This window comes from Eptesicus fuscus, chromosome 9 (assembly GCF_027574615.1).
Source record: "Eptesicus fuscus isolate TK198812 chromosome 9, DD_ASM_mEF_20220401, whole genome shotgun sequence".
NCBI lineage: Eukaryota > Metazoa > Chordata > Mammalia > Chiroptera > Vespertilionidae > Eptesicus > Eptesicus fuscus.
This window is the reverse complement of record NC_072481.1, coordinates 87,259,209-87,273,295: the sequence shown is the minus strand read 5'-3', so window position 1 is coordinate 87,273,295 and position 14,087 is coordinate 87,259,209. Positions and strand designations below refer to the sequence as shown.

Here is a 14,087-nt window from a genome sequence, read left to right as displayed (position 1 = left end):
GCACAAATCCTTATTGTCTTAGGGTTTAAGGCAGCATTATAAAGTATAAATTAAGATTCCTTTCATTTTGAAATGGAAACTTAAAACTGATTACCATGTGGGAATAAAACACCCACAGTATTTTAACATACAACAAATAAAAACCAGTCCGAATTCCTTATGCTAGATCCTTAAATTATCATGAGCTCTGTTGTACAAATGCACATAACAGGTTAAAGTCACCATCACCATACAATAGAATTTTAAGAATTGAGATTAAATATTCCAAGTATATTATACTGACAAAATACAAGTAATATCATCAACAGCACAGATCTGTTTTAATCAACATTACTTACACTGAAAATGAAGATTAGTAGCATTTTTAAAAATATAGTGGAAGCAATTCCAAAAACTCACTGATAAAACATAAGGGCAAAAATCTTAGGAGTTTATACTCAAACCGTACAAGCAACAAACTGTACGAATTTGCTATATCTATTTGTATTTCTTAAGGTTACCTTGTTTCATCTGCAACCTGACAAAATAAATTCCAAATTAAATTGTATAAGAAAAATGATGGCAATTTTATTATTTTATAATTTAAGACATCAATTATTTTCCCTTCAATTAAAGAATCCAAATGATTAAATCTTTTAGCACCCCTTTGATGAATATTAGCAAATTTTTATTGTGATATATACTTACAGGGTGCAGAATATTGACTCCTTTTACTATACTGGCTATATTTCACAGAAAAATTAAAGCATGTTTTCTCTAAAGAATATTTTTAAGTTATCAGAGAAAGCCCTACGTTTTAAAGCTATGTAAAGCCTTACTCCAATCTTTACTTCCCTCTTTGTAACAAAATTCTATCAACACATTCTTTAATAAAATAATCACAGAATAATTTTTATTTATAATGAAGTTATTATCACTAGACTTTAAATCATCAGTTCACTCTTACAACAGAGAATCAATTTAAATACCACTAAAATGGAATGAAGACAAAACAGTCTATTACATATCAGTTTCTCTGATATGCCATAATGATATCTAATTAGTCTTACACCATGGTCCATTTCCAGTGAAATTCTCAACAAACTGCTCAAAATTAGTCTTTTATACTGACACATTATTCCAAGGTGTGACAGATGCTGCTCTCTTGATTGCTTCAGAAGCCAAACAGTCAAACAAGTGCTCTGAGGAAAAGGGCTGACTTCATATGTAATCCAGTCACAAATGCCCGTCAGTTCCTTTGGTTTTTATAATCATCCCTTTGGCAAGTTAATTAATTGACCATTGGTCCCTTAGAATTCTATATTAAACAGCAGGCATCACTGCCTATACAGTTTGTGCCAACGTCCTTGATTTTTTCACTTCCACGGTTTTGTTTATCAGATCATATATTGATGGTAGTTTTATTTTATCCATATTTTTGCTGTAAACATTGAGAAATATACCAAGGACAACTAACAAACCGGACCATATGTACCTAAGAGAAAAAATATATATTAAAAAAAGGTTAATATTAAGATAACAATTTATCATTCAACACAGAATTTGGTGATAAATTCACAAAAACCATGCAATAAAATAAAATTTTGAAATGGGAAACCTGCAATAATAGTGTTAAAACAAAGATAGTTTTAGACCCGATTAGAATTTCATATTTTATGTTAAGTATATATAGAAATAAGGTATTTTACAAACTACTAAATATAATTTATTTGAATTTTTGGATAATGTATACCTACCACACGTAGAAAGAGTAATCAATTTATAGAAAACAAAACACATAGATGGAAATTTATTTTGTGGTTACCTTTAATTTTATACATTGATAATTTCTAGGTTTGAATCTTCTCAATTCCTAATCAAGGTAAGTTATTCTTTAGATCAGATTAGATCTGACTGATTAGGAATATGATTAGGGGTTATTCAAACACATGTTGACAGTACAAAAAACAATAAAGGCTTTCACAAAAAGCCACAAACTAACTAAATTATTAGGGCACAACAGATAGAATTCTTCTCTACCTCACTCCTTTGTGGGAAAAGGCAGGAAATAAACCAATAATTTTAAAAATATATATATAATTTATGTATTTGCACTAGGACAAGGGAGAATGAATCCCTTAATCTCAACACATAGCTCATATTCATTTATATTGCAAACAGGATCACATTTGCCCTGGGACTCTGGTTAGAGAATTTAAGTGTACAATATGATTTCTTCAAAATAATTACATAAATTTCTGAAACAGAAGACATCAATAAATTAGTGACAGAGATAAAAAATACGCTTTAAAAAAGAATTAAGGTTGTTTCAGAGGAAGTATGGAACAAAGTATCTAAAAGCTGAGAAACTTACTGAATTAAAAATACTTACTGAAATGTGAATGGCTTAGCAAAGAATATAAATGAAAGTACAATGGTCATTGCTTTTCTTCCTGTTGTCACTGTAGGAAGAAAGGTTGGTTTAGAATGTTCCTATTATCCTGGAAATATTTTGGAAATCATTCAACAAAACACATATTTACAAAACCTACTATGTGCTAGGATCTATATGAGGTGCAAGGTAACAATGGAAAGCAAAAAGCAAACAGCCCGGCCTGTGTGGCTCAATGGTTGAGTGGTGACCTAAGAACTAGGAGGTCATGGTTCAATTTCCAGTCAGAGCCTATGCCTGGGTTGCAGGCTCAATCGATCCCCAGTAGGAGGCGTGCAGGAGGCAGCCAATCAATGATTCTCCCTCATTATTGATGTTTCTATCTCTCTTTCCTCCCTTCCTCTCTGAAATCAATGAAAATATATGAAAAAAAAATTAAAAAAAGTTGCTACTACTATGGAATTTATAGTCTCGTAGGGGTACAGACTATAAATATCACTGATAAATGTTAAAGCACAACTGTAGTAAATACTTGAGGCCCTGTAGTAAATACATGGAGGCCATGACATGATGGAGGCATATGCAGGGTAGGGAACCTTTTTCTGCCAAGGGCTATTTCGATATTTATAATATTATTAGCGGGCCAAACAAAATTATCAACTTAAAAATTAGCTTGCTATATTGGGTCAAACATTTAATGAACTCACCCCCAATGCCTTGGCAGGGCCAGACCAAATGATTTTGCTGGCCTTATATGGCCCTCGGGCCGGACGTTCCCCACCCCTGCCTTAGAGAGACTTAGTTTGGCAGGGAAGCAAAGCTTTCCCAAAGAAGATATGATTAGGGGTTATTCTTTAAAAGTAGCAATCTAATATCTTAATAGTGGTCATCTCTGATCAAGCTGATGAGTAATCCTTACAATCCTCTTTATCTGTATTAACTTTTACTTACCCTTGAAGTCATTACTTCAAATGAAGTCTGTTGCAAGGCCTGAAACCTTCCTCCCTAGTCCTACCCAGGTAGATATAAGAAACTGCATATATCGCCATTATGGCTTTTCCCTTACTTTTCATTATCAGTTGCTATCTTCCCATTAGACTGTGTATTTTACTTAATTCCTTGTCTCATTCATCCTTATATTCCCAGACTATAATTCCTGGTACTTATTGTTCAATGCATGAATGAATGAATACCAAATGAAGAAACTGTTTTGGAAATATGTATCAGAGCCTGATTCCCAAATCTGTCTTTTCTTTTACTTTAGTAAATGGACCCCCCCCCCCACCCCCCGCCTTTATTTTTTAAATGGGCATACCTTTCAGCCTCTCCTACAACTAGGTATAATCATGTGATTAGATTCTGGCCAATGAAAATGTGAGAAAAACTGCTGTCTCTATGAGTGTGATTTATAGGAAGTTTCCATAAAGAGAAATGTGTATTTCATCTTCACTCCATCTCACTGCCTGGAATGAGGATTATGATGGCTGAGTACATAGAAGAAGCCTGGATTCCTGATGAGCATGGAGACACCACACTAGCTCAAGAGGCAGTATACCACATGGGGTAAGAGCAAAGATTAAGATAAAATATATGTAAACTACATAAAATAGTGACTGGTGCAAAATAAGGGCTATGTGCACATTAACTATAATTATCATCACCACTTTAGATTTCTTTTCACAAGCTAGAAATAGACCGGCCTGAACCTTCAAAACCAGGACTGCATCTCACAATTCTTTTCTTTCTTTTTTTTTTTAATCCTGACCTGAGGATATTTTATTTTCCCACTGATTTTTAGAGAGAGTGGGAGAATGGGGGGGGGGGGGGGTACAGGGAGAGGGGAAAAAGAGAGACACACATCCACGTGGCATAGACGCAATGATTGGTTGCATCCTGCACAGCTCTGGGAAACCTGCAACCAAGGCATGTGACCTTGACTGGGAATGGAACCTGGAACCTGAGACCTTTTGGTCTGGGGGCCAACTCTAACCACTGAGCCAAGCCAGCCAGGGCTCATATTTCTTTATATGAACCTCAGGGTTCAATAAATGCATACCAATTGATATAAGTAACTGTTTTTTTAAAACAATTACTATCTTACAAGCAAAATTGGAACCGAAGCTAAGTATATGAATTTGCAATCTTTCTTGACAGCATGAGGTGAATTGAATGATTAGTTATATGGCCTATTCTACAGCCAAATTCCCTCTATTTATCATTAGGGATGTCAATTTTAAAAAGGAGAGTCATATCAGAGCAAATAAAGAGAAAAGTTAAAAAGCAAATATACTCTTACAAAGACAGAGGTATTTGTTCATTTGTTTAGCTCTGTGGTATTAAATACGTGTTTCTCTAGGACCATAGAAAATTAAAATCAGATAAATTAACTAATATACATTTATATATGCATTATGAATTAAAATTCTACAGATCTCGGCTGGAAACAAACTGAATTCAATCAATTAGTACACAAAAGAGAGAAATGAAGCCCACAGAAGAGGAGAGACTCGCTCTCCAGGTCACAAGTCATTAACCTGCATCAGAGCTGGGACTGGGCTCTACCTTCTCTGACACGCAAGCCAGAGCTCTTCCACTTCTTGCAATCCTGCTTCAGGGCTCTCTCCACACGGGAGACACCAAGAGCACTCATCTGTACTGTTCATGTGGCAACCAATTCAAGGTCGCCCTGGGAGCCATCTGCTGCCCTCTTCAGGTCTCACCTGTAGCCCCTCATCTGTTTTCCTCTCTCCTCCACAGCAGAACAAATACAAATTCCATGCCTCTAAAGTGGAAGCAAAGTCCCCGCACTGAGCAGGTGCCTAATAATTGCTAGTGAAAAGAAAAGCTCATTTGGTTGATGTCCTGGCAAGTGTCCAAAAAGCTTTGTTCAAAACAGATCTGTCATACTTTAACTTCAACAAAACTGAAATTTTCAGTTATAAAGTGTATAAAGCTACTATTTTTCTATGAAGATGTTCATCCATTATACTTTTTAATAAAAATTTATTTTAATGTATTTAAAGATTACTATTTCGATAAATGTATATGTTTGACTTTAAAATTAAACCTTCAGATCAGAATTTAAGATTAAACATCATTTTCTTTAGAATTAAAAAAACATACCATAAGCCCAGGAATAAACTGGTAAAATATGACAATTCTCCTTTTAATGAAGTTTAGGTACTATCCTTATCTTTTGAAAAAGAGCATCAGAGAATTTAAATGCTTATTTTATAATCTGAGCAGGTATATTACTCCTACCTGTTACAGCAAGAAGTGCACCAAAAGTTTTAATCAAAGCCAGGACAAAGGAGATTCCAAAGTACCCAGTGAGGGAAAAAAGAAAAGCATACCCATAGGTTCGCATTAGATTCTGCAACATATAAAAAAGCCTGTGAGAAAAATGCAAAACAAACCCTGAGGTATTACAAATGAAATAAAACCACATTTTCTTCAACTTCTTGAGCAATAATAAGCCATTCAAACAATGCAGTCAAGCAAAGATTCTTATTTAGTTCTGATTTAATGGAAAAATAATGATGAAATTTAAAATCCATAACTTCTACATCATTAATAGCTTAAACATTATAGGGTAGAGCAAGGATAAAACAAATTTAAGTATAAATCATTTCAATTCTGAAATAATTTTTGATCTGCATATAAAGGAGTTACCAAATTACATAAAAATAGTATTTTGAACAAGGGAAAGCAGTTATACAGAGGAAACTATTTAATGAAAGATGTTTATTTTTTAAAATGTGATTAGTGTTTACCTTTGAACAAAATGTTACTGCAGGGCCTAATCCACTAGTGCATGTCAATCCCAATAAAATGTACACAAAACCGATTGAATACGAATACAAAACCTAGAGTAGACAAAAATAAAATGGAAAAAAAGTAATATCAAACCAAAGGTAGAAAATGAAGGATTTTCAACATGTGGCTCAATTAATCTATTAAATTAAATTTGTAGAACAAATAATTTTTAAAGTAACATCATTGTTTCAGTATGGCTTAACTTTCTGGAAATGATGGTTGATCCTCTTTAAAAGTCTATGCTTTATTTTATGTGCAATATAACACAGCAGTACTAACCCTTTCATATATGGTTCTGTGGTAGGCAGTTAGACAGACATGAGCAGAGCCAGGTACCGAAGGTCACTGGGGTGGAAAATGCCAGGTGCCTAGAAAAGGACAATTGTAGGGTGGGACCTCACCCCCAGTTTGACCTTTCAGTTGGATTCCCTGACCTTTCCTCCTAGAGATAACATCCAGGCTTCAATTGTATTTCAGCTCCAGGCCCAGAAAAGGAGCAAAACCAGACAAGGGACACCAAGGCTGACCTCAGGTCCGACCAGCTGCATTGACTAATAAATCCCCTGCCCTGGTGCACACCAATCCATTAATGGAGACCTAGACCCTGAAAGGACACACTTGGAAAGCTGCTGAATATTCTATTGCGATCTTCTCCTGGGACCTCCCCTAAAACCCTTAGCACTGAGGACCCAGTGAGCTTTTCCCTTCCCTCACTCTCCCCCCAGGCATGTTCCGTTACCTTGGCCTGGTGCAGGGATTCGTGTGCCGGTGGGGTCCCTCGGCCTGCCCTGTGCCCTCTCACAATCAGGGACCCCTCAGGGGATGTCAGAGGCCTGGTGCACGGATTTGGCCCAATCCCCACAGGCCAGGAGGAGGGACCCCACCAGTGCACAAATCCATGCACCAGACCTCTAGTATGCATATAATATCTTTGGTTAATCTCTTCCCTCCCTCCACCTTCCACCTTCCCTCTGAGATTCATCAGTCTGATCCATGTTTCCATGCCTGTGTGCTGAGCGTCTTCCCCCTGGTGGTCAGTGTGCGTCATAGCTACCGGTCGAACAGTCGGACAGTTAACATATTAGCCTTTTATATATAGACTAGAGGCTCGGTGCATAAAATTTGTGCATGGGGTGCATGTGTGTCTCAGCCTAGCCTGCACCCTCTCCAATCTGGGACATCCCACTCACAATCCAGGACTGCTGGCTCCCAATCACTCGCTTGCCCGCCACCTGATTATCCCTAACTGCTTCTGCCTGCCAGCCTGATCACCCCCTAAACCACTCCTCTGCCAGCCTGATCAATGCTAACTGCTCCCCTTCTGGCCTGACTGCCCCTAACTGTCCTCCCCTGCTGGCCTGGTCGCCCCCAATCCCCCCCCCCCACCCGCCAGCCTGGTCGCCCCACGCAGCATGCTGTTCATTCGTTTGGTTGTCCCTCACTAACCCCCCTGCCGGCCTGGTCACCCCATGCAGCATGCTTGTTCAGTCGTTTGGTTGTCCCTCACTAACCCCCCTGCTGGCCTGGTCATAGGCAGCCATCTTGTGAGGGCGTGAGGGTCAATTTGCATATTGCCTCTTTATTATATAGGATGCGATACCAATCATAATACCAATGGCACTTCTACTTTATTTGGGGACATGAATACCCAAGAATAACTATTGGTAGTAATATTCTGAAAAACAAAAGGAACAATGGTGGCTAGTCCTAATAGATAGTAAATGTTGGATAAAACTACTGTCATCATATGGTTCTGGTGCAGAAATAAATATAAAAGAATATAATTCTGGATGCTATGTTAGAATATGAAGTAATAAAGAAGGCACTTAAAATAAGCTAAAAAAGTGGATTATTCAATAAGTGATATTGGGATGAGTGAACAACCACATGGAAGAAAATTTTTAAAGTTTTGGGTAGATCAAAGATTTAATAAAAAAGGAAATCATAGCCCTAGCTGGTCTGGGTCAGTGGATAGAGCACTGGCCTGCGGACTGAAGGGTCCCAGGTTCAATCCTGGTGAAGGGCATATGCCTGGGTTGTGGGCTCTTTCCCCAGTTGGGGGTGTGTAGGAGGCAGCCAATCAATGGATTCTCTCTCATAATTGATGTTTCTATCTTTCTCTCCCTCTCCTCTCTCACTCTCCCTTCCTCTCTCTGAAATCAATAAAAAAAAAAAAATATTTTTTAAAAATGGAAATCATAAAATTAATAGGTAACATGAGTAAAATTCTTAAATCTTAGTGTTAGGAAAGCCCGTTTCAATCATAATATATAGCCAGAAGCCATGAGGAAAAGATAAACCTGTCCACATAAAAATTATAAACTTCTAAATGGAAAATAATACCAAATACAAAGATAGGAGAAAAATGATGTATCAAAGGATCTTTTTAATATGTAAAAAAGTATAATCATTGGGGAAAAATTTATCAAATACCATACCATTAGCTATTAGCAGTGGTAGTAGCATTTTTATTTTTTTACCTTCCTATGTTTGAATGCATTATTTTTATGAAAATGATAAACTAGTTTTTTAAAAAATGTATTTTTATTGATTTCAGAGAAGAAGGGAGAGCGAGAGATAGAAACATCAATGATGAGAGAGAATCACTGATTGGCCGTCTCCTGCAAGCCCCCTACTGGGGATGGAGGCCGCAATCCAGACATGTGCCCTTGACCAGAATTAAACTTGCAGGCTGATGTTCTATTCACTGAGCCAAACCAGCTAGGGCAATGATAAACTAGTTTTAAAATGCAATGCCAATCTTCAATACCTTAACTATTTCATAAAATTAAATATATCACCATTTTGAGTCTGTGTGTTGTGAAGAAAAAAACACTAGAATATTTACCATTTCCGAGTTAGAGGCGTTATGCAGTTTCATAGCCTTCTCTTGAACATTTCCAATAACAGCATCAGCACATAGTGCCAGGGAAATAAGGATCACACCTTTAAGAAGGCACAAAAAAAACCACAACCTCCTTATTTAAGCATATGAATGATAATCAAGATTTTTCAGAGATGCAATTGGGCTAAAAAATAAAAGCAGATCTTATTCACATTTGTTTCATAAATCTGAGCATTTTTATCCACAACCAATTGTAACAGGCACATAAGTCACATAGGTGATGTTAATGAAAAAAAGTAGTTAACACTAATGAACTGCATTAATGCTGTCACCATTACTGTGCTTCACTCTCATGTCAAATAATAGTTCTGCTTTTAAACTAGATTTTATGTTTGAAAGGAATATTGTATTAAGTAAATATAGAAGAAATTCTTAGATTTACTGGGATTGGTGGTTAGTCAGATGGAGAGGAAAATCATTAAAAAATAAATTTATTATTAAAATGTTTAATTTAAAACACATAAACATGCATACAGTTGTGAAGGCCTTTTCTTTCAATAGGGGTACTAAAAATTCTGCACTTTCTCTTTTGTTTAAACCACACTCATAAAACAACTCTCTATGATTTCCAAGTTGCTCTGGTTAAAAAGTACATACATTATCTATCTATCTATCTATCTATCTATCTATCTATCTATCATCTATCTATCTATCTGCCTACCTACTTACTCACCTATCTATAAAATATCATGAAACCTGAAATTTAAAAAAAGTACACCAAAAACTCAGAAACTTCTGAAACAATTAGGGTGCAGAATCCTTTCATATTTATATGATATCCCCAATTTTTATAGTTATTCCCACCCAAATGTAATTCAATAATGATTTTATTAACTTGTCAATCAAATTGTTTCAATTAACTTAGTTTTTACAGAAACAATTCTTTCTTCAAACTCAATTGTTTTCCCATTGTTGTTAATCCTCACCTGAGGATATTTTTCCCATTGGTTTTTAGAAAGAGTGAAAGGGAGGGAGGAATGAAGGGGGGGGGGGGCAGGGAGAGGAGATGGGGAGTGAGGGGGAGAGAGAGAGAGAGAAAGAGAGACATCAAAGTGAGAGAGACACATAGATTGGCTGCTTCCCACATGCACTCCAACCAGGGCCAGGGATCGAACCTGCAACCCAGGTACATGCTCTTGACTGGGAATCGAACCCAATACCCCTTGGTGCAAAGGCCAAAGCTCTAAACACTGAGCCACACTCAATTTTGAATAATTCAAGTAAATATTTAATTATTGCATAATTATAACAGGCCCAAATGGCATAAACAAATCCAGAAATCAACACACTCATACAAACGTGAGTGTCTCTGGAGAAACAGGCTCTTTTGGGGAGCAGTGATGGGGAAATTGCTATTGGGGGACAGGAAGAAGACTGAAAGTGCAAGTGTTTACTAGTAGATACTGGTCACCAGTCACGGTCCTTTACAGAAAGATTAAACAGCAGCCTTGGTTACATTTGTGAGTCTGATGAAATTTAAGGATATGCACTTAATTGGGACTTTTCAAGTTTTCAAACTTATTCTTCAATTTGGCTTTTTATAATCTAACTTAGGTATTTTACCTATTCATGCATTTTTATTCATCAAACTTGATTCTAAATGCTCTTTTTCTTGTTTCATATATCAAATCTAACCTCAAAAGAAAAACACATGGTATTACTGAAGTTCCTGAAAACATGGCCTAGTTCCTAAAAGACATCCCAAAAGTGCTCTGAACAATGGAAACAATATGAAGTACTTTTTATAAAAAAGATTTTTATTTTTAGAGAGGGAGAGGAGAGAGAAAAACATGGATGTGGGAGAGAAACATCAATGGGCTGCCTCCTGCATGCCTCCTACTGGGAATCGAACTGGCAAATTTTCGGTGCACAGGACAATGCCCAACCAACAGAGCCACACTGGCCATTATAAAAAGCTGAAATAATTTTATAAAAATACCTGAATTATGGGGGCAGGAGGCGGGGGCTAGAAGGTGTCAAGGAGGAAAAAGGGAGGCAGCTGTAATACTTCCAACAATAAAGATAAATTAAAAAAGAAATAAAAAGAAAATACCTGAATTGCATCCTAAAGGTGGACATTTATGTGAATAAGTAAGTCTGATATACCCCTTTATACATTCAAAGTTTTATTTATGTCTATCTTAATCATTTTAAGTTAATCTCCTTTAGATAATATACTCTTATAGATCAGGGATTACGATAAATGCTCAACTATTATTAACTAGAGGCCCGGTTCATGAAATTCGTGAACATGGCGGGGTAGGTGTGGGTGTGGGGGAGGGAGGTGATGTCCCTCAGCCCAGTGTGCGTCCTCTATCAATCTGGGACCCCTCAGGTGGGGTCCCTAGGCCTGGCCAGTGATCAGGGCCTATTGGAGCTTTCCTTCCCCCGGCTGCCGGCAGCTGGCCCAGCCTCTGCCGCTGCCACCACTTGCCATCTGTGTGATGCTGCTCCTCCCTCACCTGCCACTGGTCACCGCCCTCTGCGAGCACAGGTGTGGGGTGCAATCACTTGGCTGGCCTTGACCTCCCTCTGCTGGGCTATCGCTGGCTGGCCCCACATACCCGCCACAGCGTCGCTGGCTGGTGGCCTGGCCTCCCTCTGTGGGGCAATCGATTGCAGGGGCCCCAGATCGATCGCCCCTCAGAGGGAGGTCCCGCCCACCCACTGCAGTGCTGCCAGCCTGGTATCCTGGGCCTCCCTCTTTGAGGCAATCGATTGCAGGGCTCCACAATCAATTGCTGCGCAGAGGGAGGCCCCACCCACCTACCGCAGCGCCGCCAGCTGGGTAGCCTGGGCCTCCTTCTTTGAAGCAATAGATTGCGGGGCTCCACAATCGATTGCTGCGCAGAGAGAGGCCCCGCCCACCCACTGCAGTGCCACCGGTCGGGTAGCCTGGGCCTCCCTCTTTGGAGCAATTGATCGCGGGGCTCCATGATTGATTGCCCAGCAGAGGCAGGCCTTACCCACTCAGCCGGGGCTTCGCGACTGATTGCCACGCAGAGGGTGGACAAGGCCTCCCTCTTTGGTGTGATTGATTGTGGAGCCCCGCATCAATCACCCCGCAGAGGGTGGCCTGGGCCTTGCTCTGCGGGGCGATTGTGGGGCAATGGTGGGGACCCCGACCAATTGCATCACACCCGCCTTGGCTGGCCTGGTGCCAGTGCATGTCATTGCATGGTCGTCGGGAAGGTCCTCCGGATGGTCGTTCTGCTGTTTGATTGTTTGGTCAATTTGCATATTATGCTTTTACTAGAGGCCCGGTGCATGAAATTCGTGCACAGGGGTCCCTCAGCCCAACCTGCACCCTCTACAATCCAGGAGCTCTCAGGGGATGTCCTACTGATGGCTTAGGCCCACTCCCCATGGTTCTCTGCTCTCTGCAGGGCCTGGAGGTTTCCCTGCAGCCATGGAGATGAAGCCCCCATGCCGTGCTGTCCGCTCTCTGCCTGCTGCTGCCATGCGCCATGCAAAGGAAGCCCCAATGCCCTGCAGTGTGCTCTGTCTGCCAGGCCTGGGGGCTTCACCGACAGGGACACGCTAAGGAAGCCCCCAAGCCCTACTGTCTGGGCTCTGTCTGCTGTCTGGGCCTAGGGGTGTTCCCGCTGCCTCTGCTCTAAGGAAGCCGCCATGCCCTGCTCTCCGGGCTCTGTTTGCAGGGCCTGGGGCTTCCCCACTGCCGCGCTGAGGAAGCCGCCAGGCCCTGCTCTCCGTCCTCTGTCTGCAGGGCCTGGCGGCTTCCCCGCTGCCGGCTGAGGAAGCCGCCATGCCTTGCTCTCCGGCCTCTGTTTGTTGGTCGGATAGGCCAGACACTCCAATAGCGGGCTGAGGTGACTGGGCGCTGCCATCTTGTGGCTATGGGGTCCGCCATTTTTGTCGCAGAGGTACAGTTAATTTGCATATTACTCTATTATTAGATGGGATTATTATCCTATATAATAAAAGCCTAATATGCAATCATCCGAACTGCAGAATGAATGGTGGAACGACCAGTTGCTATGATGTGCACTGACCACCAGGGGGCAGATGCTCAATGCAGGAGCTGCCCCCAGCCTGCAGGCTCCAGGCCAGCTAAGGTGTGTGCCAGCGGGGATCCCCTGGTCGCCCCGTAGAGGGAGGTGATTGGCGGCGGCGGGGTCAGGGCCGGCAAGCGAGCAGCACCAGGCCGGCCAAGGCGGGTGCCAGTGGGGGTCCCTCCAATCACTCCACCGGTCGCTCCACAGATTGGCCCTGATCTCCGGCAAGGCCTAGGGACCCTATCCATGCATGAATTTCGTGCACCAGGCCTCTAGTAGATTATAAAATAGGGTTAGGTTCTAATTCTCTTAAGTATTTCCATGTAACTCAGACAGAGTTAGCACTTCAGCTATAGTGAGAAGTTCCAGACCACCTCTTTCCATAATTATCATCACCACCATCACCTCAATCCCACCAGGGTATATGCTCTCACACCCATTACTTCATCGTCTCATTCTGTTCTCTCACCACCTGCATATGAGGCACACTATCACCATTACCTCTGGGTAAGGGAAGCGCAAAGGGAGGTGGCACTTTAGCCACGGTTATATTTCTGACCAGATTGTGAAGGCATGTCACTGATAGCAAGTTCTGTGCCTTGTCTAAAACTGCCTTTTCCTCAAGTAAGAGTCAATTTTCTCAGTTTTCAAATATACTCTTACTTTTAGATTTGCAGATATGAAAATGAAGTGTTTCTGAAAAATCTAAAACATGTTAGAAAAACCTGCAGCAATAAGTTTTCTTTGAGTAAAACTCATTGAAGTAAGGATCACTTGCACCGAATGATCCAAGGTGAAAGAACAGATATAAGAGGTCCTACCACATCTTCTGGTTCTCAAAGGAGAGCTCCAAGAAGCTGAACTGGTTAAATTTTAATCCCATAACTTAGCCTGGTTAAACAGATTAGTAAGAAAGGTTGACTAACAAGAGGTAAGAATAATGAAGCTGATGTAAATTATTTTCTTCATTATGTAATAC

At 40.3% G+C, this 14,087-nt stretch overlaps 1 protein-coding gene across 2 annotated transcripts in view; it reads right to left on the bottom strand.

Annotated features, from left to right (window-relative positions):
* Positions 1 to 303: 303 nt before the first annotated feature.
* Positions 304 to 14,087, bottom strand: part of SLC35B3 (solute carrier family 35 member B3) — a 28,454-nt gene continuing 14,670 nt past the window's right edge. For both annotated transcript variants that reach the window (XM_028152459.2, XM_054721492.1), the window contains exons 6-10: positions 9,036 to 9,133; positions 6,145 to 6,237; positions 5,633 to 5,744; positions 2,372 to 2,441; positions 304 to 1,474 (exon numbers count right to left, since the gene is read on the bottom strand). In XM_028152459.2, coding sequence (XP_028008260.2) covers positions 1,324 to 1,474; positions 2,372 to 2,441; positions 5,633 to 5,744; positions 6,145 to 6,237; positions 9,036 to 9,133 — 524 coding nt within the window. In that variant the 3' untranslated portion in view covers positions 304 to 1,323. The remainder of the gene's footprint in view (positions 1,475 to 2,371; positions 2,442 to 5,632; positions 5,745 to 6,144; positions 6,238 to 9,035; positions 9,134 to 14,087) is intronic.